At 49.9% G+C, this 24,968-nt stretch overlaps 2 protein-coding genes across 12 annotated transcripts in view; one reads left to right on the top strand and one right to left on the bottom strand.

The window, feature by feature from the left end:
- LOC100454673 (lymphocyte antigen 6 family member G6F) overlaps positions 1 to 6,656 on the bottom strand; it is a 15,035-nt gene extending 8,379 nt beyond the window's left edge. Inside the window, exons 1-3 of one of the 2 annotated variants that reach the window (XM_054558700.2) lie at positions 6,183 to 6,656; positions 1,995 to 2,327; positions 1,648 to 1,911 (exon numbers count right to left, since the gene is read on the bottom strand). In XM_054558700.2, coding sequence (XP_054414675.1) covers positions 1,648 to 1,911; positions 1,995 to 2,322 — 592 coding nt within the window. In that variant the 5' untranslated portion in view covers positions 2,323 to 2,327; positions 6,183 to 6,656. Of the gene's footprint in view, positions 1 to 1,647; positions 1,912 to 1,994; positions 2,328 to 2,826; positions 2,879 to 6,182 lie in introns of those variants that run through there. The other variant, XM_024248301.3, reaches the window with a different exon arrangement.
- ABHD16A (abhydrolase domain containing 16A, phospholipase) overlaps positions 6,339 to 24,968 on the top strand; it is a 26,777-nt gene continuing 8,147 nt past the window's right edge. For 8 of the 10 annotated variants that reach the window (XR_010140195.1, XR_008525803.2, XR_010140194.1 and 5 more), the window contains exons 1-20: positions 6,460 to 6,634; positions 7,654 to 7,710; positions 8,561 to 8,627; positions 8,873 to 8,959; positions 12,556 to 12,641; positions 16,172 to 16,245; positions 16,460 to 16,582; positions 17,691 to 17,805; positions 17,929 to 18,030; positions 19,014 to 19,077; positions 19,487 to 19,536; positions 19,907 to 20,030; positions 20,492 to 20,596; positions 20,826 to 20,889; positions 21,305 to 21,361; positions 21,507 to 21,569; positions 21,710 to 21,786; positions 21,871 to 21,969; positions 22,067 to 22,113; positions 22,313 to 22,428. Coding sequence is in view for 2 of the 10 variants with exons in the window: in XM_009241638.4 (XP_009239913.3) it covers positions 6,374 to 6,634; positions 7,654 to 7,710; positions 8,561 to 8,627; positions 8,873 to 8,959; positions 12,556 to 12,641; positions 16,172 to 16,245; positions 16,460 to 16,582; positions 17,691 to 17,805; positions 17,929 to 18,030; positions 19,014 to 19,077; positions 19,487 to 19,536; positions 19,907 to 20,030; positions 20,492 to 20,596; positions 20,826 to 20,889; positions 21,305 to 21,361; positions 21,507 to 21,569; positions 21,710 to 21,786; positions 21,871 to 21,969; positions 22,067 to 22,113; positions 22,313 to 22,396 (1,806 nt within the window). In the remaining 8 variants the exon portion in view is untranslated. 10 annotated transcript variants of the gene reach the window in all.

The raw sequence follows: 24,968 nt of genomic DNA, 5'->3' as shown, positions 1-24,968 counted from the left end.
TGAGGTCAGGAGGTCGAGACCAGCCTGACCAACATGGTAAAACCCCATCTCTACTAAAAACACAAAAAAGAGGCCGGGCGCTGTGGCTCACACCTGTAATCCCAGCACTTTGGGAGGCCGAGGTGGGTGGATCACCTGAGGTCAGGAGGTCGAGACCAGCGTGACCAACATGGTGAAACCTCATCTCTACTAAAAACACAAAAAAGAGGCTGGGTGCTGTGGCTCACACCTGTAATCCCAGCACTTTGGGAGGCCAAGGCGGGCGGATCATGAGGTCAGGAGATTGAGACCATCCTGGCCAACATGGTGAAACCCCGGCTCTACTAAAAATACAAAAATTAGCTGGACGTGGTGGCATATGCCTGTAATCCTAGCTACTCAAGAGGCTGAGGCAGAAGAATCACTTGAACCAGGGAGTTAGAGGTTGCAGTGAGCCGGGATCGCGCCACTGCACTCCAGCCTGGCGACAGAGAGAGACTCCGTCTCCAAAAAAAAAACCAAAGAAACAAAACACACACACACAAAAGTTAGCCGGGTGTGGTGGCAGGCACCTGTAGTCTAGCTACTCAGGAGGCTGAGATGGGAGAATAGCTTGAACCCAGGAGGCAGAGGTTGCAGTGAGCCAAGATCGTGGCACTGCATTCCAGCCTGGGCAACAGAACAAGACTCCATCTCAAAAAAAAAAAAAGGCCAGGCTCATACCTGTAATCCTAACACTTTGGGAGACCAAGGCAGGCAGATCATGAGGTCAAGAGATCAAGGCCATCCTGGCCAACATGGCGAAACCCCGTCTCTACTAAAAATACAATTTTTTTTTTTTTGAGATAGAGTTTCGCTCTTGTTGCCCAGGCTGGAGTGCAATGGCGTGATCTTGGCTCACCGCATCCTCCACCTCCCAGGTTCAAATGATTCTCCTGCCTCAGCCTCCCGAGTAGCTGGGGTTACAGGCATGTGCCACCATACCCGGCTAATTTTGTATTTTTAGTAGAGACAGAATTTCTCCATGTTGGTCAGGCTGGTCTCGAACTCCCAACCTCAAGTGATCTGCCTGCTTCGGCCTCCCAAAGTGCTGGGATTACAGGATTGAGCTACCAAGCCTGGCCTAATAATAAATAAAAAATAAAATAAAATAAAATAAAATAAAATAAAATAAAATAAAATGAATAAAATAAAATAAAATAAACAATGCCCCGTGCTCACACATGGGCAACCAACTACAGAGTAGACCACCAGCCATAACCACACTTTCCCCTCACACCCTTTATAGTAATTCACCCTTTCTTTCAAGAAAAAATAGCCAGGTGTGGTGGCTCATGCCTGTAACCCCAGCACTTTGGGAGACCAAGATAGGAGGATCATTTGAGGCCAGTAGTTTGAGACCAGACTGGGCAACATAGCGAGACCCTGTCTCTACAAAAAATTTAAAGGTGCGGTGGCTCATGCCTATAATCCCAGCACTTTGGGAGACTGAGGCGGGCAGATCACTAGAGGTCAGGAGGTTGAGACCAGCCTGGCCAAAATGGTGAAATCTCCTCTCTACTAAAAGTACAAAAAATTATCCGGGCATGGTGGCGGGCACCTGTAATTCCAGCTACTTGGGAGGCTGAGGTGAAAGAACATCCCTTTCCGTCTCCTCCCTCAGTTTACCTGCCAGGCTAAAGCTGACCCCTTTGTTGTGAGTCATGAGGCAGCGGATAATTCTTGGTCTTCGGCTCCTGGGCTCAGAAAGCCCCTCCCCAGGACACACCAAGAGCAGGGCAGCCTCATTGCCCCAGAAGGACTGAACGCGGCCCCTCACGGGACCCTTCCCTTCCTGCCAGGTCACAGAGTCCATGCGTCTGCTGGGGACCACAGAGCACAGGAGGACATTGCAGGGGGATCCATCTGCAGCCCTTGCAGATAACTGGGATCCTGTGGGGGAGAGAGGGACCCCTCAGTTCTTCACCTGGACTTCCTGGCCCACAGTAGCCCCAGGTCTGCATGCCCCCGCTCACCTTTGAGCACCAAGACGTCATACACCCTCCAGTTCTGGTAATTGTGGTGCTGACCTAGCACAGCGCACCAGTACCGCCCGGCATCTTCCTCCTTGGATCCCTCCAGCCACAAAGAATAGTTCCCCAGCAGTCTGAGCCTGGATTCCCTTCCTGGTTTTCCAGGGTCTGGGGCTGGCCTGCCCACTTGGACTTGGGCTACCAGGGTGGTGAAGGAGCCTGCTGCAGGGCTGTGGAACCATGACAGGTGTTCGTCCCCATGTAGAGTAGGTGGTGAGGGACATGGCAGCTCCACTGCCTCCCCCAAGGCCACGTAGATGGCCTGCTGCATGTTGTCTGTGGGAAGAGGGTTGTATGAGGCCAGAGACCTCCATCAGATCAACAACCCTCCATTTGATCTTCAACCCTGGCTTCCTCCCCTTCTGGGGTCCCCCAGCACAGGCCTGGCTGGTGACCACATTTCTCAAGTGACAGCTACAAAAATAAGACAGGTGGAGAGAAGAGGGTAAGGGTTTTCCTCCTGTCTCCCCTAGCCAGTGAGGGGGTCTGAGGGCGAGAGGGAAAAGGCTGAAAGTTGGCAAATGCCCACATCTCTTCTACTCATTTCTACTTTTCTGGAAGCATTTACTCATTCTTCTTATTTTTTAAAGGAAACTGCATAACCTGGACCCTCGTTGCCTCTGGGTCTTCCCTAGTGTCAGAGGCAGGAGGAGGTTGGTTGGGGTAATTCTATCTTCTTGAGTCAGATGCTTTCGCCAGGCTCCTAGGAGAAAGAGCAGCAGTCCCTCCCCAACCTTGCAAATAGCTAAGGAATCCCTTACCTCTTGCCCCTTACCTGCAGCCTGGGGAGTTCCACATAGGAACAGGAGGAGGAATAAGACTGCCATGGGGATAGCCTGCCAAGTTTTCTTGCTCTAAGACCTGGTGTCCCCAGGGAGGAAGCAGAGTCCAGATAAAAGCCCTCACTCGCTGGTCTGGGGTGACAAGGGCCTCTGGAGGGGATGGGAATGCTGGGGCGATAAAGCCCAGCAGCATGTCTACTAGGGAAAAAGTGACCACCACTTTTCTATCCTGGAGAGAAAAGGACCCAGCCCAGGCCACTCTGAAGATGACCTTTTTGCTCTTCTGATTCCACATCAGCTAAGGGGCTCAAATAAAGACTTTCCATGCAAAAAACCATGCAGAGAAGTGGTCCTGCCTGTCTAGCTTTTGTCAGTCTGGAAGTACATTCTGAGGTCTCTTTCACTCCTAAGAAAGGTCAGCCATGAGTTGGGTGGATCACTTGAGGTCAGGAGTTCGAGATCAGCGTGGCCAACATGGCGAAACCCTGTCTCTACAAAAAATACAAAAATTAGCCTGGCGTGGTGACATGTGCCTGTAATCCCAGCTACTTAGGAGGCTGAGAGGCACCAGAATCGCTTGAACCCGGGAGGCGGAGGTTGCAGTGAGCCGAGATCGTGCTACTGCACTCCAGCCTGGGAGACAGAGCGAGACTTCATCTCAAAAAAAAAAAAAAAAAAAAGAAAAGAAATGTCAGCTATGAGTGAAGAAACTGAGTTTGAGTTTTTATGTTGGTCCTCCACAGAACCCAGCACAAGACTGTGTATCCAGTCAGTGTCCCGTAAATGATTTGGAATGACTTTCCCTGTGGTTGTCTGGCATACCCGGGACCTCTCCTGAAACCCTGATGAGTGTATTAAATTATTACTCAAGGACAAGGCTAACGGGCTGATTCATCCTTCTGAATGGCAAAAACTCCTAAGGCAGATCTTCATGCAGTTATTATAGTTTTAATGTGTAATTTATTTATTTTTAAAATTATTTTGATGTAATATTCCATACATACCAAAAACTATATGAAGTACAACTATATAATGGATAAATGCTGGTATATTAACACAGTAGAACACTGGACAGCAATGAGAATTGCAACAAGGTTGAATCTCACAACATAATGAGAGTAAAAGAAGCCTGGCCAGGCATGGTGGCTCATGTCTACAATCCTAACACTTTTGGAGGCCAAGGTGGGAGGGTCGATTGAAGCCAGAATTTTGAGGTTGGGCAACAGAGCAAGACCCCAACTCTGAAAATAAAGGCCAGATGCCGTGGCTTACGCCTGTAATCCCAGCACTTTGGGAGGCTGAGGCAGGCGGATCACAAGGTCAAGAGACTGAGACTATCCTGGCTGACATGGTGAAACCCTGTCTCTACTAAAAATACAAAAATTAGCTGGGTGTGGTGGTGGATGCCTGTAGTCCCAGCTACTCAAGAGGCTGAGGCAGGAGAATTGCTTGAACTCAGGAGGCGGAGGCTGCGGTGAGCAGAGATCGTGCCACTATACTCCAGCCTGGCGACAGAGCGAGACTCCGTCTCAAAAATAATAATAATAAATAAATAAATAAATAAATAAATAGAATATTCCAGGCCGGACTCGGTGGCTCATGCCTGTAATCCTATCACTTTGGGAGGCTGAGACAGGTGGATCACCTGAGGTAGGGAGTTCAAGACCAGCCTGACCAACATGGAGAAACCCCATCTCTACTAAAAATAAAAAAATTAGCAGGGCATGGTGGTACATGCCTGTAATCCCAGCTACTTGGGAGACTGAGGCAGGAGAATCACTTGAACCCCAGAGGCGGAGCTTGTGGTGAGCCGAGATCGGGCCATTGCACTCCAGCCTGGGCAATAAGAGCAAAACTTGGTCTCAAAAAAAAAAAAAAAAAAAGGAAAAAGAAATAGAATATTCCAGGCCAGGCACAGTGGCTCATGCCTGTATCCCAGCACTCTATGAGGCCAAAGCAAGAGGATCACTTGAGCCCAGGAGTTCGAGACCAGCCTGGGCAACATGGTGAGACCTCGTAAAATTAGCCGAGTGTGGTGGTGTGGGCCTGTAGTCCCATCTACTCAGGAGGTTGAGGCGGAAGGATGGTTGAGCCCAGCAGGTGGAAGATCAGGGCAGTGAGCCGTGATTGTGCCACTTGCTCCAGCCTGGGTGAAAAAGCTAGACCCTGTCTCAAAAAAAAAAAAAAAAAGAAAGAAAGAGAAAAAAAGAATATTCCGTTTCAGTCAGAGATCCTCTATGTTGTGTAACCACAATTCTAAATTTTCTCTTTCTTCTCCACTTGCTTTGTCATTAAATTTTATGTGTTTTTGAATCTAATATACTGGTATCACGTATACATTCTTCTGTGGCTTTCTATTTTCACTCAGCATCATGGTTTTAAGATTCAGTTCATGCATAAGAGTAATGATTCACTTATTTTCTTTTTACAAATATTCCACATATCTTACCGTGCTGAATTTTCATATCCAGGACCATGGTGTAGCTTTCCATTTATTGAAAAGCTTTTCGTTTACCTCTTTCTTTTTTTATTTTTTCAATTATTATTGTTATTATCTTGAGGCAGGGTCTGGCTCTGTCACCCAGGCTGGAGTGCATGGAGCGATCTCGAACTCCCGGGCTCAAGTGACCCTCCCACCTTGGCCTCCCGAGTAGCTGGGACTACAGGTGCGCACCACCACATCCTGCTAGGTCTTTTTTTTTTTTTTTTGTCCTCCTTGGTATTTTGTGTAGAGATGGGGTCTCACTATGTTGCCTGGGCTGGCTTGGAACTCCTGGGCGCAAGCAATCCTCTCTCAGCCACCCAAAGTGTTGGAATTACAGGCATGAGCCATGGCCTGGAACTCCTGGACGCAAGCAATCATCCCTCGGCCACCCAAAGTGTTGAAATTACAGGCGTGAGCCACCGCACTGGGCCAGTTTACATTTATTTATTTATTTATTTATTTATTTATTTATTTAGAGACAGAGTCTTGCTCTGTCGCCAAGGCTGAAGTGCAGTGGGAAGATCTCGGTTCACTGCAACCTCTGCCTCCCGGGTTCAAGCGATTCTCGTGCCTCGGCCTCCCGAGTAGCTGGGATTACAGGCGCGTGCCACCCATGCCAGGCTAATTTTTGTATTTTTAGTAGAGACGGGGTTTCACCATGTTGGCCAGGCTGGTCTCGAACTCCTGGCCTCAAGTGATCCGCCCGCTTCGGCCTCCCAAAGTGCTAGGACTACAGGCGTGAGCCACTGCGCCGGGCCGGGCCAGTTTGCCTTTTCAATAACTTTTTATAGTTTTCTTCATAAAATCTTGGATTTCTTGTACTAGATATATTCCTAGACACCTTATCTTTTCTGTTACTCTTACCAAGTACTCCTAATCTCACCCCTCGTTTCCGCTGTCGCTCTACAGTCTGCTAATAATGAGACAGAAAAAAATTATTGAACTATGCCCGGTAATTTTCTGATTCTCCGCGTTCCTAAACCTTCCACTAGTTTCGGACCACTGCTGTGCCCGTAGCTCCAACTGAGCGAAACTCTTCTCAGGAAGCACTGAAAATGTCGCAACTCGCCCGGAGGCGGAGCCGGTACGGGCTGACGTCAAGGGCACACAACACCTCAGAGGCAGGGAGGGCGGGGCCGGCAGGGGGACCCGCTGCTGGAAGAGCAGCGGCCCGAGCCAGGGCCATGGCGAAGCTGCTGAGCTGCGTCCTAGGCCCCCGGCTCTACAAAATCTACCGGGAGAGGGACTCTGAAAGGGCCCCGGCCAGCGTCCCTGAGACGCCAACGGCAGTCACTGCCCCCCATTCCAGCTCCTGGGTGAGTCGAGTTCCTCCCCACCGAAGAACGTGGTACAGTCCAAACCCTTTACGGCCTTTTGCTCCCCAGAAGTGCCCATAATGGGAAATAAGGGGAGCCTGCTTGTCAAGCCACTTATCCGCGAAGTCTGCGCTCTGTGTGCTTCCTGAGTTAAAGTCACGCCTACGGACTGGCCGCCTCCTTTCTTTTTCGCTCTTTACCGCTTTCTCATTCCGACTGCCACTCCTTGCTCTTTCCTCGCCGCGTCCCCCCACCCTGTCTGTCGTGGTTCGTGCCGGTCCTAGTTGAGTCTTGGAGTCCGGGGAAGAGACACTGCGTGGACTGGGAAGCCGTTGGATTTTGCCGTCAGACTCCCAATTTCCTCTTCCTGAGTGCCTCTTCGTGCCTCCCCCGGCTCCGTTTTTATCTTCGCTTTACCCTCGCCTTGAATTTCAGAATGACTTTTACAGATCCTGTATCCGTCGGTCCTCCCCTCAACCCCCGCCCAACCTAGCCTGGAGACCCGAGTCATTGTATTCTGAAGAGCTGGCGGGTGGTGGTAGGCTGTTCTAAATATTCTCTTCCTTTTTATCAGTTGTCTCATTGTGTTACTGTCTCCTACAAACTGCCCGCTCCTACCCACATTCTCTTCTTAGTCAACTACTCTTATTTCTGATGCTTTTCTTTCCCTCTTAGATTGTCTTGGTGTCTTTTCTTTCTTCTCAAACTAACGCTTCTCCCCACATGCACGCGCCTGCAATCCATTTGAAACTAGGCTGTGGAAAAGGAGCAAAAATCGTCCAATGCTGCTTTCACTTTTGCTTCCAAATCCACCTCCCTGGGTTTGTTCCCATGGTCAGGGGTGGGAAATTAGGTTCAGGGTGAGGGTGAGGAAGAGGGGTTTCTGTGGGGGCCAGGGGTGTCTCAAAAGAGATAGTCAACGAGACTAGAACCAGAGGACACACAGCAGGGCTTCTGAAAGGGAAGGGAAAGGACCTGCCAGTGGGCAGGGTCCTTAAGGAGGCCATCTGTTTTGGCAGGATACATACTATCAGCCCCGTGCCCTGGAGAAACATGCTGACAGTATCCTGGCACTGGTATGTCTACCCTGGCATCTGGGACTCTGCATCTTTCAGACCTACCTGTCCTCTTGAACTTAGCCCTCCCTAACTTGGGAGCAACAGTGCCCTGGGGTTGGGGGATGCCCTGGGCTCTGCAGCAGACCTCTCCAACACAGACACACAGACACACTCTAAATGTGCATACTTGGCACTTCCCTTTGGTATGTAGCACTGCTTTCTCTGGGGGCAGCCTGAGCTATAAGGAAAACATGTTTACTCTTGGGACCATCTGCAGGTGCTAAGTCCTGCAGTTCCCCAGTGACCTGTCCTCCCTGGCAACTAACCTCTTTGGCTGCAGGGACAGCTGTTCTTTCTGGCACAGTCCCTGTGGTGACGTTTGCGCATCTCTTGGGGACCAGGCCAGGGGCTGTCCTGAGCAGGGCCAATTGAAAAGGCTTGATTAACTTGAGTAGTCAGAGAGACTGCCTTTAAATGTGATGGAATTATGTCTGGAGATGGAAGACATAATTCTTCCATAATTCCAGAGGAAGAAAATAGAGCCTGTACCAAGTTTTCCCAGCCTCCATTACATTGACACACTACTTTTCAACAAATATTGAGCACCTACTGTATTCATGGTGTCATACACCAAATATGATATGATATCCCTCAGGTTGTCCATCTTGCTCAGAGTGTATAGTGTATGCCTGGAATGGCAGGCGTGTGTGTGTGTGTGTGTGTGTGTGTGTGTGTGTGTGTGTGTGTGTGTATTGATTGCCTGTCCGTGTGTGTGTGTGTGTGTGTGTGTGTGTGTGTGTGTGTGTGTGTGTGTGTGTGTGTGTGTGTGTGTGTGTATTGATTGCCTGTCCCTGTCTCTCTGCTGCAGGCTTCAGTATTCTGGTCCATCTCTTATTACTCCTCTCCCTTCGCCTTCTTCTACTTGTACAGGAAAGGTCAGTGTGATTTCAAAGGTGGTGGGGTAGCAAATGGGCAGGTTGTTGGCAGATGAGCCAGCTCCCTAAAGAGGAGAGGGGACCTGTGAGGATGGCTTGGCTTCCCTCTTCCATCAGGCATCTTCTTCCTCTTAGGGTATGGCTGTTCCAAACAGGGAGTGTGGGGTGGAGGTTGGGGCTGAACTGGAAAGAGGAGCTGAGGGACATTGTGGAGAGGGTCTCACATTGTCCCTCTCCCTTCCCAGGTTACTTGAGTTTGTCCAAAGTGGTGCCGTTTTCTCACTATGCTGGGACATTGCTGCTACTTCTGGCAGGTGTGGCCTGCCTTCGAGGTAGGTGGAGAGGAAACCTGGTTTGAATCTTATCTGTCACTGTCACTGGTTAAATATTAAGTACCTTGTACAAATACATTTTAGTGATGGACCCCGAGAGGGAATCATTGAGAATGGTTTAAGGCATGATCTTTTCCTTAAAAGACTTGGGTTATAAATATGAAAAAATAACAAAAAGATTTGCTTTTTTTTTTTTTAAGAGATAGGGTCTCACCATGTTGTCCAGGCTGGTCTCAAACTCCTGAACTCAAAGTGATCCTCCCACCTCAGCCTTCCGAAGTACTGGGATTATAGATGTGAGCCACTATGCCTGGCTGCTATTATCTAGAAAAGATGCATATACCCTACAACAATTCTATATGTGTATACATACTAGGGAAACTCCTGCACATGTATAAACATATAGATGTACAAGAATACAGCATACAACATTGTTTGTAATAATCCTAAGCTGGAAACAACTCCAGTGGCTACCAATAGTAGGATGGATAAAATATGTTCTGTGTGGCCGGGCGTGGTGGCTTATGCCTGTAATCCCAGCACTTTGGGAGGCAGAGGCCGGTGGATCACGAGGTCAGGAGTTTGAGACCAGCCTGACCAATGTGGTAAAACCCCGTCTCTACCAAAAATACAAAAATTAGCTGGGCATGGTGGCACGTGCCTGTAATCCCAGCTACTCGGGAGGCTGAGGCAGGAGAATAGCTTGAACCTGGGAGGCAAAGGTTGCAGTGAGACGAGATTGTACTACTGCACTCCATCCTGGGCAACAGAGCAAGACTCCGTCTCAAAAAAAAAAAAAAAAAAAAAAGTTCTGTGCAATAGCCATGCAACAGAACACTATATAGCAATGAAAATGAACAAACTGTAGCTACGCTCAACAATGCAGATGAAGCCAGGTGCAGTGGCTTATGCCTGCAATCCTAGCAGTTTGGTAGGCTGAGGCAGGCAGATCACCAGAGGTCAGGAGTTCAAGACCAGCCTGTCCAACATGGTTGAAACCCCGTCTCTACTAAACATACAAAAAAAATTAGCCAGGTATGGTGGTGAGTACCTGTAATCCCAGCTATTCGGGAGGCTGAGGCAGTAGAATTGCTTGAACCCAAGAGGCAGAGGTTGCAGTGAGCCAAGATTGCGCTACTGTACTGCATCCTGGGCAACAGAGCAAGGCTCCATCTCCGAAAAAAATAAAATACAAAAAATTAACTGGGCATGGTGGCACATGCGTGTAGTCTTAACTGCTTGGGAGGCTAAGGCATGAAAACTGCTTGAACCTGGGAGGCAGAGGTTGCAGTGAGCCAAGATAGCACCACTGCACTCCAGCCTGGGTGACAGAGCGAGACTCTGTCTCCAGATAAACAAAAGCAATGCAGATGAATTTCTCAAATGTTATGTTAAATAGAAGAAGCTAACCACAAAATAATGTATGCAGTATGTTTTCATTTATATAAAATTCAAAAGGGATGCGCATGTTTGAGGTAGAACACCAAAGACAACAAGGGCATGGTTTTCTTAAAAGTTAGGAGAGTGATTACCTGGGGTGGGGGAGTACAGAATGGGGGAGATCCCTGCTGAGAGGTGGCTGTGTTCTCTTTGTTGACCTAGGTGATAGTCACATGAATGTTTGCTTTGTATTTTTTAAACTGAATATATGTTTTATGTACATATGTTATATCTCGCAATTTAAAAAAATAAAGAGGCAGAACAGATCACCTACTCCTAGTGGGTACATAAGATGACAACCAGGTGATGGGCGATGCTTCAACATGGGGGTGGTGGGGTCAGGGCTGGATGGCCACAGTTGGGTCCAGGACCTTCTGCCTGAGGTGTTCTGCCCCCTGATCTCTGCAAGGCTGGGCTCTCTCCTCAGAGAGGCCTTCCCTGACCACCCTGTCTGAAAGTAGCTCCCACTGCTCAGTTTTGTCTTAATTTTTTACTTTATTTATTTTTAATTTAGAAAAAATACAGAAAAAATTAGCTGTGCATGGTGGCGGGCGCTTGTAATCTCAGCTATTTGGGAGGCTGTGGCAGGAGAATCACTTGAACTCGGGAGGCGGAGGTTGCAGTGAGCCGAGATCACATCATTGCATTCCCGCCTGGGCAACAAGAGCGAAACTCCGTCTCAAAAAAAAAGAAAAAATACAGAAAAGTCCAGAGAACAAAATATAAAAGGCTTTTTAAATTTTTTGATATGTAGTTTTGTGATTTTTTTTAATATATAGTTTTGTGATATTTGCTTTAAATGCTTTCTGTCAACAAAATACTAAAGCACTGCAGTTAGGGTTGGAGTTCCATTGGAATCCTTTCAGTCCCATCTTCCTCTTTCCTCAGAAGTAATAATTGTCATTTGGTGTGGGTTTTTTTTTTCTGGCACATACTTTTATGAAACATATACCTCAGTTCCTCAAGTCTAAGCTGCCATCAATTGTAAAATGAATTCTAATTTCAGAGTTTTCAAGGGTTAAAAAATATACGTCTTAGAATCTATGAAATATGGTACCTGTAAGCAGTATGTATTATTTTGCACATTTTACATTTTTGGCATAAATGTTATACAAATCATTCTGCAGCACACGTCATTCTCTCATCGTATCGTTTTGAGATACGATTGATGACACATAAAGTTCTGGTTCATTCTTGTTGTATTTTCTTTGTAGCACTTATCCCTCTCTGAAATGTTCTTGTTTATTGTCTTCTCCTGGCTGTACCTCACCCCAACCAGAATGCCAGCTATCTGAGAGCCAGGAGCTGTGTATCTCATTTCCTGCTGAGTCTCCTGTGTGTAGTACGGTGCCTGCCTGACACACGACACCTGCCAAGTCAGTGAGGAGAGAAGTTAGGGTTTGAGGTGGCTCAGCAGTGAAAGGAGAGTGGACGCAATCACTGACTGTGTAAGTGAAAAGAGAGAGGAGAGAGTCAGCACTGAGAGTTGCTTCTGCTTCAGAAAGGAAAGCAGAAAGGAGGCAGGAGAGGAACTGTTCAGGTATTGGAAGGAGTCAAGGATAGGCCCAGGAAGCAGAGGCAGGAAGAATCTTGAGGGACAGGGAGAATGCTGAGTGGTACAGTTGAAGAAAATGAGGATGGAAGAGTCAGGAATTTAGTGAGGAAGTAATTACGGGCAGGAGTCGGAGACTCTGAAGCCAGACGGCAAGGGGCTAGAATATACAGAAAAGAGGCAGAAAGCAAGCATTGGAGAAGAGTGGCATTGGAGAAGAGTGGCAGTGAAAAATAGAGAAATTTGATATTCGCAAGGGAGAATAGTATTATATGACAGTGTTTAATAGTGTCATATAATAGGTTATATGACAGTGTTTAAAGACTGAGGAAAATGAACGTTCTGGAAGATGGTAGGTTAAGGATCGTCTATAAAGACACAAACTGCAGAAGCTAGGGAGAAGAAGCATCCTGTAGCCAGTTGCTGAATTTGGAGGAACGGGGTTGGCTCACATCTATTTCTCCACATCCTATGCCCTCAGTTCCTTTTTCTTTCACTTCTTCCTCCAGGGCCTTCTCCTAGCCCATCTCCAATTCTTTTCCTAAAACCTAGGCATTCTGCTTCCCAGTTTTCCTAGCACCGTTTCCTGTCCTTTTTCTACCAGGCATTGGCCGCTGGACCAACCCCCAGTACCGGCAGTTCATCACCATCTTGGAAGCAACACATCGGAACCAGTCTTCAGAAAACAAGGTGAGAGGCTCTAGGAAAAGTGCCACACAGGCGCCTGATAGCAGCTTCCTCAGTTGTCCCTCAGAGCACCAGACACGCTTCTGCAGGAGGAGGAGGTGTGTTTTAGGGTGGTAAACACCCACCACACTGGGTGTTTGCTTGCACATTGCTGTATCCCTTCTCACCTCCATTAGTGAACTGTCCACCTGAGGAATTTTTCCTCCCTGCCACTTCTAATGGAATATTCTGCTAGAACAATCTTCCCCCTCCCTCACCTGCAAGAACTGGCTAAACTAGAAACATTCCGCAATGTTTCTTTTTTCTTTTTCTTTTTCTTTTTTTTTTTGAGATGGAGTTTTGCTCTTGTTGCCCAGGCTGGAGTGCAATGGCACGATCTCGGCTCACTGCAACCTCTGCCTCCCGGGTTCAAGTGATTCTCCTGTCTCAGCTTCCTGAGTAGCTAGGATTACAGGCGCACACCACCCACGCCAGCTAATTTTTGTATTTTTTGTAGAGACGGGGTTTCACCATGTTGGCCAGGCTGGTCTCCAACTCATGACCTCAGGCGATCTGCCTGCCCCGACCTCCCGAAGTGCTGGGATTACAGGCGTGAGCCACCACTCCGGGCCTCTTTTTTTTTTTTTTCTTTGAGATGGAGTCTCACTCTCACTCAGGCTGGAGTACAGTGGTACAATCTCAGTTTACTACAACCTCCAACTCCCGGGTTCAAACAATGCTTATGCCTCAGCCTCCTGAGTAGCTGGAATTACAGGTGCACACCACCATGCCCAGTTAATTTTTTTTTTTTTTTTTTTTGAGACGGAGTCTCGCTCTGTCGCCCAGGCTGGAGTGCAGTGGCGCCATCTCAGCTTACTGCAAGCTCTGCCTCCCGGGTTCATGCCATTCTCCTCCTTCAGCCTCCTGAGTAGCTGGGAGTACAGCCGCCCGCCACCACGCCTGGCTAATTTTTTGTGTTTTTAGTAGAGACGGGGTTTCACCATGTTAGTCAGGATGGTCTCGATCTCCTGACCTTGTGATCCGCCCGCCTTGGCCTCCCAAAGTGCTGGGATTACAGGCATGAGCCACCGCACCTGGGCAATTTTTGTATTTTTAGTAGAGACAGGGTTTCATCATGTTGGCCAGGCTGGTCTTGAACTCCTGACTGCAGATGATCTGCCCGCCTTGGCCTTCCAAAGTGCTGGGATTATAGGTGTGAGCCACTGTGCCTGGCCCACAGTGTTTCTTTTTTTTTCTTTTGAGATGGAGTTTCGCTCTTGTTGCCCAGGCTGGAGTGCAATGGCATGATTCCAGCTCACTGCAACCTCCGCCTCCTGGGTTCAAGCGATTCTCCTGCCTCAGCCTCCCAAGTAGGTGGGATTACAGGAATGTGCCACCACGCCCAGCTAATTTTGTATTTTTAGTAGAGATGGGGTTTCGCTGTGTTGGTCAGGCTGGTCTCAAACTCCTGACCTCAGGTGATCCACCTGCCTTGGCCTCCCAAACTGCTGGGATTACAGGTGTGAGCCACTGCACCCAGCCCACAATGATTCTTAGAAGGTAGTTTTCTCTGTATCACAGCAGCTCAGTTCTATGAATGTTTAATTTTGTTGTATGCATTGAATACCATGCTATCCTTGTTTGTGGATGGGACAAGGTGGACGGGTATGTCCACTCCTATGCCTGGGAGTACAGCATGGTGCCAGGAGGGAGAAAAGCTAGGGCTCAGTGTCTTGGGAATTATGCCAGGTCAGCTGGTGCTGGACTGTGATTATCTTTGAGGATGGGCTTTGGGGCCCCATAGAGCTCTTTTCTGTTATGGGAGGTTTCTAGGATCAAACAGCTATGACCACCATCATCGCACTCCTGGCTACTCCACACTATTTATGGAGCTGCGTAATGATGCCCTGTACTATGCTACTGGCTGAAGCATTTGGCACACACCCTTTCTGATCCTCACAACAGCTGAGTGAGGTGGCATTATTACCTTTATTTGTAAATGTGAGAAGACAGAGGCAAAAAGAGGTTAAGTGACCCATTCGGAGTCATAGAGCAAGAAAGTGGCTAAGTCCAGATTTCAGAGCAGGTCTGAGCAAAGCCTGCCTGAAATTTGCTTTTATTCATCTTGTTTTGTTTTGCCATTTACCTTTTTGTATAATTTTTCTATTGCTCTCTGTTAGTCAAATTATTTTTGAAATGTCAAAAAATTTCTGTGCAGAAAACAAAAACGCTCAAAATAGAGTGCCGGGAGCTCAGGGGGTAGGGGACGAATACAGTCAAGTATTAAGACACAGCTAGGCCGGGCGCGGTGGCTCACGCCTGTAATCCCAGCACTTTGGAAGGCCAAGGCGGGTGGATCACGAGGTCAGGAGATCAAGACCATCCTGGCTAACATGGTGAAACCCCGTCTCTGCTAAAGATACAAAAATTAGCCGGGCGTGGTGGTGGCAGGTGCCTGTAGTCCCAGCTAGTTGGAGGCTGAGGCAGGAGAATGGCATGAACCTGGGAGGCGGAGCTTGCAGTGATCCGAGATTGTGCCACTGCACTCCAGCCTGGGCGACAGAGCGAGACTCCATCTCAAAAAAAAAAAAAAAGACACAGCTCCCACTGCCCTCAAAAAACATGTGGAGCTGGTGAGGTGGTTCATGCCTATAATCCCAGCACTTCTGGAAGCTGAGGCAGGAGGATCGCTTCAGCCCAGGAGTTGGAGACCAGCCTGGGCAACATAGTAAGACCTTGTCTCTAAAGAAAATTTTAAAAATTAGCTGGGCATGGTAGCACATGTCTGTAGTCCCAGCTACTCCAGAGGCTAAGGTAGGAGGATCACTTGGGCCTGGGAGTTTGAGGCTGCAGTGAGCTATGATCGTATCAACTGCACTCCAGCCTGGGCAACAGCATGAGACCCTGCCCCAAAAAAAAAAAAGGCATGTGGACTGGCTCAGTGGGGTGGCCTGAGGCTCGGATGGGCTGTAGGGCAACACTGATCCATGGCTGCAGGAGTTGAGGAAGGGATGTAGTTGTGAGGATGGAAGTCAGAGCTTCCTTCAAGGGGTGGCCCCACATGCAAAGGAGCCCACTGTGGGCATGACTTCCCTCCTGTCTGTCTCACTCAACCTTGGGTCTGTCAGTGTGATCTGCTGGGAGATTTCTAAGCTTCTAAGACAGCACCCTATAAGGGACCCAGGTGGGGAACAGACTGTGACCAGCCAGCGGCCCCTACTACCCCGTCACTCAAAAGCACTAGCACCTTCAGCCACTCCTCCTGGGGGTGGGTCAGGCTTAGTTTTTTAGAAAAGCAGAGTGTTAAGTTCTTAGCTTGGAAGAGGGCAGACAGGTCAGTCCTGATACCTGATGGGGCATACCATCTCCCCTGATTTTCTGGTCCTGTTAGAATTTTCCATCTGAGAATTGGGAGGGTATTGACCTCTGCTTCTACTTGGTTTCCCCATGATGTGTGGGGCTCAGACCCCTCGATAACGAAGGTGTTGTTGAGGGTGAGTAGGAGAGCCTCCCCTGAGTTCTCAGTACCCCTTTTCCTCTCGTGCCCACTGCAGAGGCAGCTTGCCAACTACAACTTTGACTTCCGGAGCTGGCCAGTTGACTTCCACTGGGAAGAACCCAGCAGCCGGTGAGGCCCCAGTTCTTTTGCTCTATCCCTCCCCTTAGAACCATTCCAGAAAATCTCTGCCCTGCCCTGTCTCCCGACCTCCATGCCCTCTCAGGTCACAGTGCCTGCCTTCCAATGCCATTATGTTGTTCCTAGACCCCACTGTTCTCCAGACCTCAGACATCCAGCTTGCTGCTCCTGACCCCATCCTTCCCTGCATCTTTCCCTTCCTCAGGAAGGAGTCTCGAGGGGGCCCTTCACGCCAGGGTGTGGCCCTGCTTCGCCCAGAGCCCCTGCATCGGGGGACAGCAGACACCCTCCTCAACCGGGTTAAGAAGCTGCCTTGTCAGATCACCAGGTGGGAAACAGCAGCGAGGAGAGGCCCACTAGGGTGGAGGGGCCATTTCAGGAGTACTCTGGGAGTGGCTGCTCCATTGTAAAATAGCTGTCACTCATTGGGCCTAGTGTCGTATGGTTTGTGTAGATCATTTATGGCAAAGTCATTTTTATCTATATTTATGTTTGAAGAAAAGAGGCTCAGAGAGGTCTGGAGTCTCAAATGTAGTAAGTGAAGAACTGGGATAAGAACAAAAGCTCCTTCAGTGAGGCTGAGAAGGAGCAGTGGGGGTGGGGTGGGGGTGGGGAGGACATACACTTGTAGCTAGGGCAGGCTCTGGTGGCATCTGTGTACCCATCGTGGCCCCTCTGCCCCGTTGTTATTTCACCTTGGCTCCGGGCCCCTGTGCGCCTCAGTGTCTGCACCTGTGATGAACTTGCCCTGCAAGGTTGCCGAGGAGATTAAGTAAGGTAACATGTTCTGAAGGGCTCCTGCCTTGCCTGGGTGCTTGAGAGCACATGGTAAATCCCAAATAAAGCTCAGTCGTGGGTACTGATGATGTCAGAAGGAACGGAAATAACCACCTATATCTTACAGTGGAACAGACACTGGGAATTTTCTTTTGCAGGGAGTTAGGAGGCAGCTTCTAGAATACCAAGGGACAGGGTGGACTTAGTGGTTGGTTGTTGACAGTGTGCTAATTAGTCAGGGAGGCAAGCCATATTTGAGGTTTTGAATTATAACCATCATTTTTTAAAGTATTATTTATTTGGGGACCTTTAATATGTTGTACTTATATTTTAACAGAATCATAATCTGATGATAACTTTGCATTTACTTATTATGTATAGAAAGTTACATCATAAAACTCTCAGAATTCTGTACATACAGGATATGTGTGCACTGAGCCACAATATAAAATGTTTATCTTACAAAGGTTGCAGTAAGAAAAGTTTGAAAAACACCAGCCTGGTACATATTTCATTAAGGCTTGAAAGAGGAAAGTAAAGCTGTGAAGGTCAGGGGTAAAGCAGGCCTTACAGTCTGTGAGTGCTAGGGCTGGGATGGTCCCCAGCACAGTCCCCAGGCCTCACCAGGGTTGGGGTTTGTTAACCTGTGTTCCCCACAGCTACCTGGTGGCGCACACTCTAGGGCGCCGGATGCTGTATCCAGGCTCTGTGTACCTGCTGCAGAAGGCCCTCATGCCTGTGCTGCTGCAGGGCCAGGCCCGACTGGTGGAAGAGGTGAGGCTTCCCTGCCTGCACATCCCCTATAGCCCTCCCCTCTCACCCCCACCCACCCCATCCCACCCCTGTGATGTGGCCTCCTGACCCTTGCAACCTGGCCGTTGCGTCTCCCCTACTCAGTGTAACGGGCGCCGGGCAAAGCTGCTGGCCTGTGATGGCAATGAGATTGACACCATGTTTGTAGACCGGCGGGGGACAGCTGAGCCCCAGGGACAGAAGCTGGTAAGAGGGAGCAGGGAGCTCAGAGGTGGGGTGAGTGTGAGGAAGGCAGTAGAGGTCTGGGGACCCCAATGCTATAGCACCTCCCAGAAGGAACCACTACTGGGGATAATCCCATGTCCTGGCTCCACGCTAAAGACCTTGTGATGTAGTGAAACCCTGTGATAGAGAAACAGATGAAGTAGGAGAGACGTTCAAGGACCCCAGAAACTAATATTAATAGTTACCACTTTGACAGCACTTCACACTTATATATATTTAATTCTCATGTATATATGAAGCATATATATTTAATTCTCAAAACAATCCCGTGAGATAGGTACTGCTTATATTAGCCCATTTTACAGGAGATGAAACTGAGGCACAGAAAATCTTTCCTGGACCTCACAGTAAGTGGTAGAGCTGGTATTTAGACCCAGGCAGCCTGGCCTCAAAGTCTCCTGCCTCCAAGAAGCAGCCGTGGAAAGAGCACTAAGCCAGGAGTCTAGGGAGCTGGGTTCTAGTCCTGTCTCTGCCCATCTGCTATGAGAGTTCATGCAAATCCCACCATTCGTGGGTTTCAGCTTGGGGCACCATGGCATTACAGTTTATCTGACCATAAGACTGGAGCTCAGAGAGGGATAGGGAGAGCAATCAGCATACCACACAATAGCAATGGTCACAGAAGATAACAGACCCGAAAACTAGAAAGGAAAAACATCTCCATAGTCCCCTTCCTGAGAGAGATCCAGCTGGTAATCTTCCAAGGAAAAGTGGACATGGCTGGGTGGTCGAGCAGGTCAGCCTCTGAGGAGTATTTGTAATCCCTTTGCTTCTCCTCTTATGGACCGTGTGGAATGAGAAGCTTCCATTCCCCTTGAAGAAAACAGAAACCTGCCCTTTCCTCTTCCCTGCCAAGCTCTTCATGGGCTGCCCTCCCTGCCCAAAGGGAGTTTTTCAGTCCCAGCTTGGCCCCCCCCAGCCCTTCCTTCCTGCCTCCTTCCTAGGTGATCTGCTGTGAGGGGAATGCTGGGTTTTATGAGGTGGGCTGCGTCTCCACGCCCCTGGAAGGTAGGACGGTGACTCAGCCTCCTTATCTCTGCCCTTTGAAGGGAATGTCCCTGCCTCCCACACTGACCTGACCTCCCCTGGCCTCTACTTTCTCTGGGTGAGGTTTTGAGTCTCTCAGGTTTAGGGAAAAGTCCACTCACCATTTGCTTTGATAACCTTACATCCCTCCCCTGGCCTGTGTCCCTAGCTATTATGCTTTTCATTCTGTTCCATCCCCCCACCACACACCCCACACAATCACATGCCACTCCCTGTGCCACCTCAGAACCTCTGGTGTCATCTCCTATTCTGGGAAGGCTTGGAGTTATTTGCCTCTAAGCTGGGGGGTACTTCTGCTCTTCCTTCCCCCAGGGATGGAGAAAAGGGTGTGGGCCACAAGGTCTCAGTCCCTCCTCCCCCTGTGTTACAGCTGGATATTCAGTCCTGGGCTGGAATCATCCAGGCTTTGCTGGAAGCACGGTGAGACCATCTCAGGAATCCCTTCCTTTTCCTGAATTATGTCTGTTTCCCTCTGGTCAGCCATTGGAGGGAGGAGAGGGGCTGTGGATTTCTTGAAGGGCCTCCCGCTCACCTGAGGGCTGGGGGCTAGGAGGTTGTGAAGGCAGCATTGGGAGCCATGCCCCCATCCCCACAGTGGGAGGCTGCCGGGAGAGGAGGAGGTAGATCTCATTGTACACATCCGTCTTCTGGAGAGAACAACCTCTCCTACCGTCCCTTCTACACCTTCTCTGCCTGTCATAGGTGGCTGCAGGAGGGGTCCACGTTGGGAGGGACAGGTGAGCTGGCCTTTGGTGCTGACACACTCCTGACTTTGCCCTTCCTCCTGCAGGGGGTGCCATTCCCGCAGAATGAGGCCAATGCCATGGATGTGGTGGTCCAGTTTGCCATCCACCGCCTGGGCTTCCAGCCCCAGGACATCATCATCTATGCCTGGTCCATCGGCGGCTTCACTGGTACCAGCCTCCCTCCCATCCCCCACTGTAGACACATTCATGACCACCCAGCCCCACCCGGGAGAGGTGGGGAAATGGGGTGGGGTGGAGGCTCAAGGAAGAAGAGAGAGGAAGTAGAATCTCTGAGTGGGCCTGGAGGAAGCTATCCTATTTGCATACACTTCACCTTTCCTTCCCCTCTTGTGCCCAGTCATTAAAAGGAAAAGCAGACCCAGGTCCTGGGTGGGGAGATCAGGGAAAGTGAATGTTTCCTGCCCGTTATCATCAGTGCACTATCTCCAGTGTCCTATCCCCATCCTCTCCAGATAGTTCCCTAACCAAGTGAAGTAGGTTAAGGAAAAAACAAGGGATGACATAGGGGGAATGGGGTTGGCCTATAGGGTCAGTGGGATGAGAGCATGGGTGGTGGGGAGAAAGGAGCCTTTCTCAGTTCTTACTCTTCTTCCCTGCCCTGGTACCAGCCACGTGGGCAGCCATGTCCTACCCAGATGTTAGTGCTGTGATCCTGGATGCCTCCTTTGATGATCTGGTGCCCTTGGCCTTGAAGGTCATGCCAGACAGCTGGAGTGAGTGCAGCTCCCAGGCCTGCCCTTCCTGGGAAGGGGTGGGTTGGAACTGGGAACTGTTCTGAGATGGCTCCCTTTTCCTTGGGTGGGGAGTAAGTCGCCCCATTGTTGGAAGCAGGAGGACTCCTTTGTCTGGGGGCCTCAGTTTTCTTTCTCCGTGAACAGTGAGGACCTTTATGTTGGGCAAGGGCTTTGTCTCTGCCATCCCTTCACCTTCATCCCACTCTAGGGGGCCTGGTGACCAGGACCGTGAGGCAGCATCTCAATCTAAACAATGCGGAGCAGCTGTGCAGGTGAGGGCCGGCCAGCATCCGGCATTGAACACCTGCCCCCCATGCAGCTCTGCTGGGCGCTCAAACGCTGAAAGTAGTACTAAAGTGCGAGGTGGTAAAAGGCCACTGGCTCACATCCCGAGTGATCCTGCCACCACCTCAACTGGCCTAACCCCTCCCAAGTCCCCTGGGACTCTGGACCACCTCAGGATCTGGCAACCAAAGGGTTAAGGCCTGGCACAGCAGGGGTCTCCCAGCAGGGCCAGACTGAACCATGCCCATTCTTAAATATTCCTTCTCACCCCTGAGTGAAGGGCTAGGTTACGGGCTGTGCTGTAGCAAGGGGTAAGAATGCTACCAGTGCAGGGATGGGGGTGGGCCAGTTGTCACCCGTCTCCCTCTGAGCTCTCCCTTCCCACTGCTCTGTTCTCTGAAGATACCAGGGTCCTGTACTGCTGATCCGGAGAACCAAGGATGAGATCATCACCACCACGTGAGTGCGTTGGAACCTCGGCCCTCAGGAATCCCAGAGATGGCCAGGAACTTGCCCCTCCCACCTCTGCCCACCAGAAACCCGGGTATCTAGACCCTTCCTCCTAACCTCCAGCCCCTCCAGGGTACATTCTTCTCACCCCCAGGGTTCCTGAGGACATCATGTCCAACCGAGGCAATGACCTCCTGCTGAAGCTCCTGCAGCATCGGTGAGAGTCAGGGTGTGTGTGCGCTGGGGGCAGTGTACACACACAGATACCGACACCAGCACAGGGAAGAAGGGAGGAAGGTTCAGGGATGGTGAATGAAAAAAAATCAGCCCTGACCTGTCCTGACACTTCCTCCGTAGGTATCCCCGGGTGATGGCAGAGGAGGGTCTTCGAGTGGTGAGGCAGTGGTTGGAGGCCTCCTCACAGCTGGAGGAAGGTGAGAAGGGATCCAGTGAGGCTTGAGGCGGGGGCCCAGCAAGGTCAGGTTGCTGACGGGCTGTCATCTCTTCTCCCTGACCAGCCTCAATTTATAGCCGATGGGAGGTGGAAGAGGACTGGTGTCTGTCTGTCCTCCGCTCCTACCAGGCAGAACACGGGCCCGACTTCCCCTGGAGCGTGGGTAAGGAGCTCCTGGGGCAGGAGAGGGGGTGGGAAGGGCCTAGGAAGGGGATGAATACCCAGATGTGTGGCCTATTTTGAGCGCCTCCTCTCTGCAGGGGAGGACATGAGTGCAGATGGACGGCGGCAGCTGGCTTTGTTTTTGGTGAGCTAAGGAGTGGGAAGTGGGAAGGGTTCTTGAATGGCCAGGGCTCACATAGGGGGACTGGGGATACCCTATAAGCCTTGGAAGTGGCAGCTTTTCTAGAGTAGGTGGTGGGTGTGGAAGCGGAGGGTGGGGAGGGAGTCCAGTGGCTGCCCCTCCCAACAGTGCTCTGTACCCCACCTGTCCCACCTTTCCTCAGGCTCGGAAGCATCTGCACAACTTTGAGGCCACTCACTGCACCCCACTCCCAGCCCAGAACTTCCAGATGCCCTGGCACCTCTAGGGACCAACTGGGACTCATTATGGAAGAATGGGGTGAGAGGAGACATGAGGAAAGACCCTCTTATTTGTGATTCTCTGTGTTCATGTTGCTGTTTATAGTTTGTGGAAAGTGGGGGACCATCCCCCTTCTCACCACTGTTCCTCTTGCACGTTTCCCCTCATTCATGTGGCTGTACTTAACCTTCTCCAACATACATCCTGCATTACATGAATGAATTATTCCTAATAATTAATAAAAAGGTATTTTTTCTACTATCTGGCTAATTGTATAACTTCTCAAGTGTCCAGGGAGCCAGGCGCAGGTAGTGGGGAGAGCAGAGGCCCCAAAGAGCTGGTCTTTCGGAAACCCTAACTCTAGACAATCTAGCTAATCTAACCCTTCCCATCTCTGTGTCCCCCTAGGCCTTCAGCCCCTAACCTGAGCTATCCTCAGGCAGCGTGTCCCCAAACCTCCCCCTTCCCTGGTGTGCCTACTGTTATCACAACTGTGCAGCCTCCCTGGCTCCTCCCGCCTCCTTCATTTCTTCCTGCATACAGCCACCCCAGAAGCCCATGGTTGCCCCCTCCTGCTTATGGCTCATGAGCTTTCTAGGATCCGATTTCATCTACCCAGTGCTTCTACTGGTTTCCGGGTTCAACCTGCATGATGTTACTAGCAGTACCCCCAATTTTCATTGCTCACCTCTTGGTATCTTCGTGAAGAAGAGTGAGGAAGGGCCTGCTCCCCATGTCTTATGCAGCAAACCCTGCACACCCACCTTGCCATGTCATCAAGTCTCTGTCCTCACAGCCTTTTTGCAGTTCAACAAACACAGGCCCTGCCAGGGACTGAGGGCCAGGTGCCAAGGACTCATGTCTTCTCAGACCCATACTTTGCCTTTTGGACGGCTCTGTTAGGAGAATATGCTTAGGTTGTACCTGAGGAAATTGGTTCCCTATAACTTCCATCTATCTCTAATCTTTGGACCTTGTGGAACACAGTGAATGAGTCCCTCTTCCACCCATTGGTTTGTTGCCTGGCCTTTTTTTTTTTTTTGGAGATGGAGTCTTACTCTGTTGCCCAGGCTGGAGTGCAGTAGCACAATCTCAGCTCGCTGCAACCTCCACCTCTCAGGTTCAAGCGATCCTCCTGCCTCAGCCCCTCTAGTAGCTGGGATTACAGGTATGTGCCACCATGCCCAGCTAATTTTTGTATTTTTAGTAAAGATGAGGTTTCGCCACGTTGGCCAAGTTGGTCTCGAACTCCTGACCTCAGGTGATCCAACCGCCTTGGCTTCCCAAAGTGTTGGGGATTAAAGGTGTGAAACACCGTGCCTGGCCGATGGCCACTTTCTTCATTTGGAAACTTCTTTTTTCCAGATGAAAGACCCCAAGGTTTATCACCCTGAGTCTATTTTTGTTTTGTTTTGTTTTGTTGGGGGTGGTTTTTTGTTTGTTTTTTGAGATGGATTCTCACTCTGTCACCTAGGCTGGAGTGCAGTGGCACGATCTCGGCTCATTGCAACCTCTGCCTCCCAAGTTCAAGTGATTCTCCTGTCTCAGCCTCCCAAGTAGCTGGGATTACAGGGATTAGCTGCCACCACACACAGCTAATTTTTCGTATTTTAGTAGAGACAGGTTTCACCGTGTTGCCCAGGCTGGTCTCAAACTCCTGAGCTCCGGCAATCCACCCGCCTCAGCTGAGTCCATTCTTTTGAGCAAGATACTTAACGTGGGCGACAATGTTCTGATGTCCTAGATACAGTCTCTGGCTAAATTTCTGTGTCTTCTCCAAACCCAGTGCATGAAGCTCTTCTTGAAACCCCAGGGCAGAGGCTGTGTGTGCCCCCATTAGCGCTGCAACTCCTTAAGGGAAGGTATACTGAGTCTCCACTGGAAGTGGAGATCTGAGACTTAATCAGGTGATGTGATGCCTCAAATTTGGAGTTAGAAGAGGCAGGTGACCACAGCTCCATAATGCGCCACCATTAGCAAACAGGTGGACAGCTGATACTGGTGCCCTCTCCTCTATCCCATTCCAGGGGGCAAATAATGGGAAGTGTGGAACATGAAGCTCTGGAGCCAGCTGCACAGTTCTGAATCCCATCCTCCCAGATCCAACAGAAGAGTTAATCCCCTGAAAACCAAATTTTTGTTCAGCTAAGGGAAGCTCCTTAAATGCAAAGAGGAGCTGGGCATGGTGACTCACATCTGTAATCCCAGCACTTTGGGAGGCTGGGGCAGGAGGATCACTTGAGCCTAAAAGTTCAAGACTGGACAGGGCAACATAGGGAGACTCCATCGCTACAAAAAATTTAAAAATTACCCAGGCATGGTGGCATGCACCCGTGTTCCCAGCTACTCTGGAGGCTGAGGTAAGAGGATCGCTTGGTTGAGGATCACAGTAGGTCGAGGCTGCAGTGAGCTGTGATCATGCCACTGGACTCCAGCTTGGGTGACAGAGTGAGACTGTCTCAAAAAGAAAAAGCAAATAGGGGTGCCCAGTCTCACCTCCCATACCCTGGGGACAAAGGACACCCCTCCCTGGACATGGCCATTAGGGACTCTGCTGAACTGCCCCTACTGCCACTTTC

The sequence above is a fragment of the Pongo abelii genome, chromosome 5 (genome assembly GCF_028885655.2).
Source record: "Pongo abelii isolate AG06213 chromosome 5, NHGRI_mPonAbe1-v2.0_pri, whole genome shotgun sequence".
Lineage (NCBI taxonomy): Eukaryota > Metazoa > Chordata > Mammalia > Primates > Hominidae > Pongo > Pongo abelii.
This window is presented reverse-complemented; position numbering and strand designations above follow the sequence as displayed.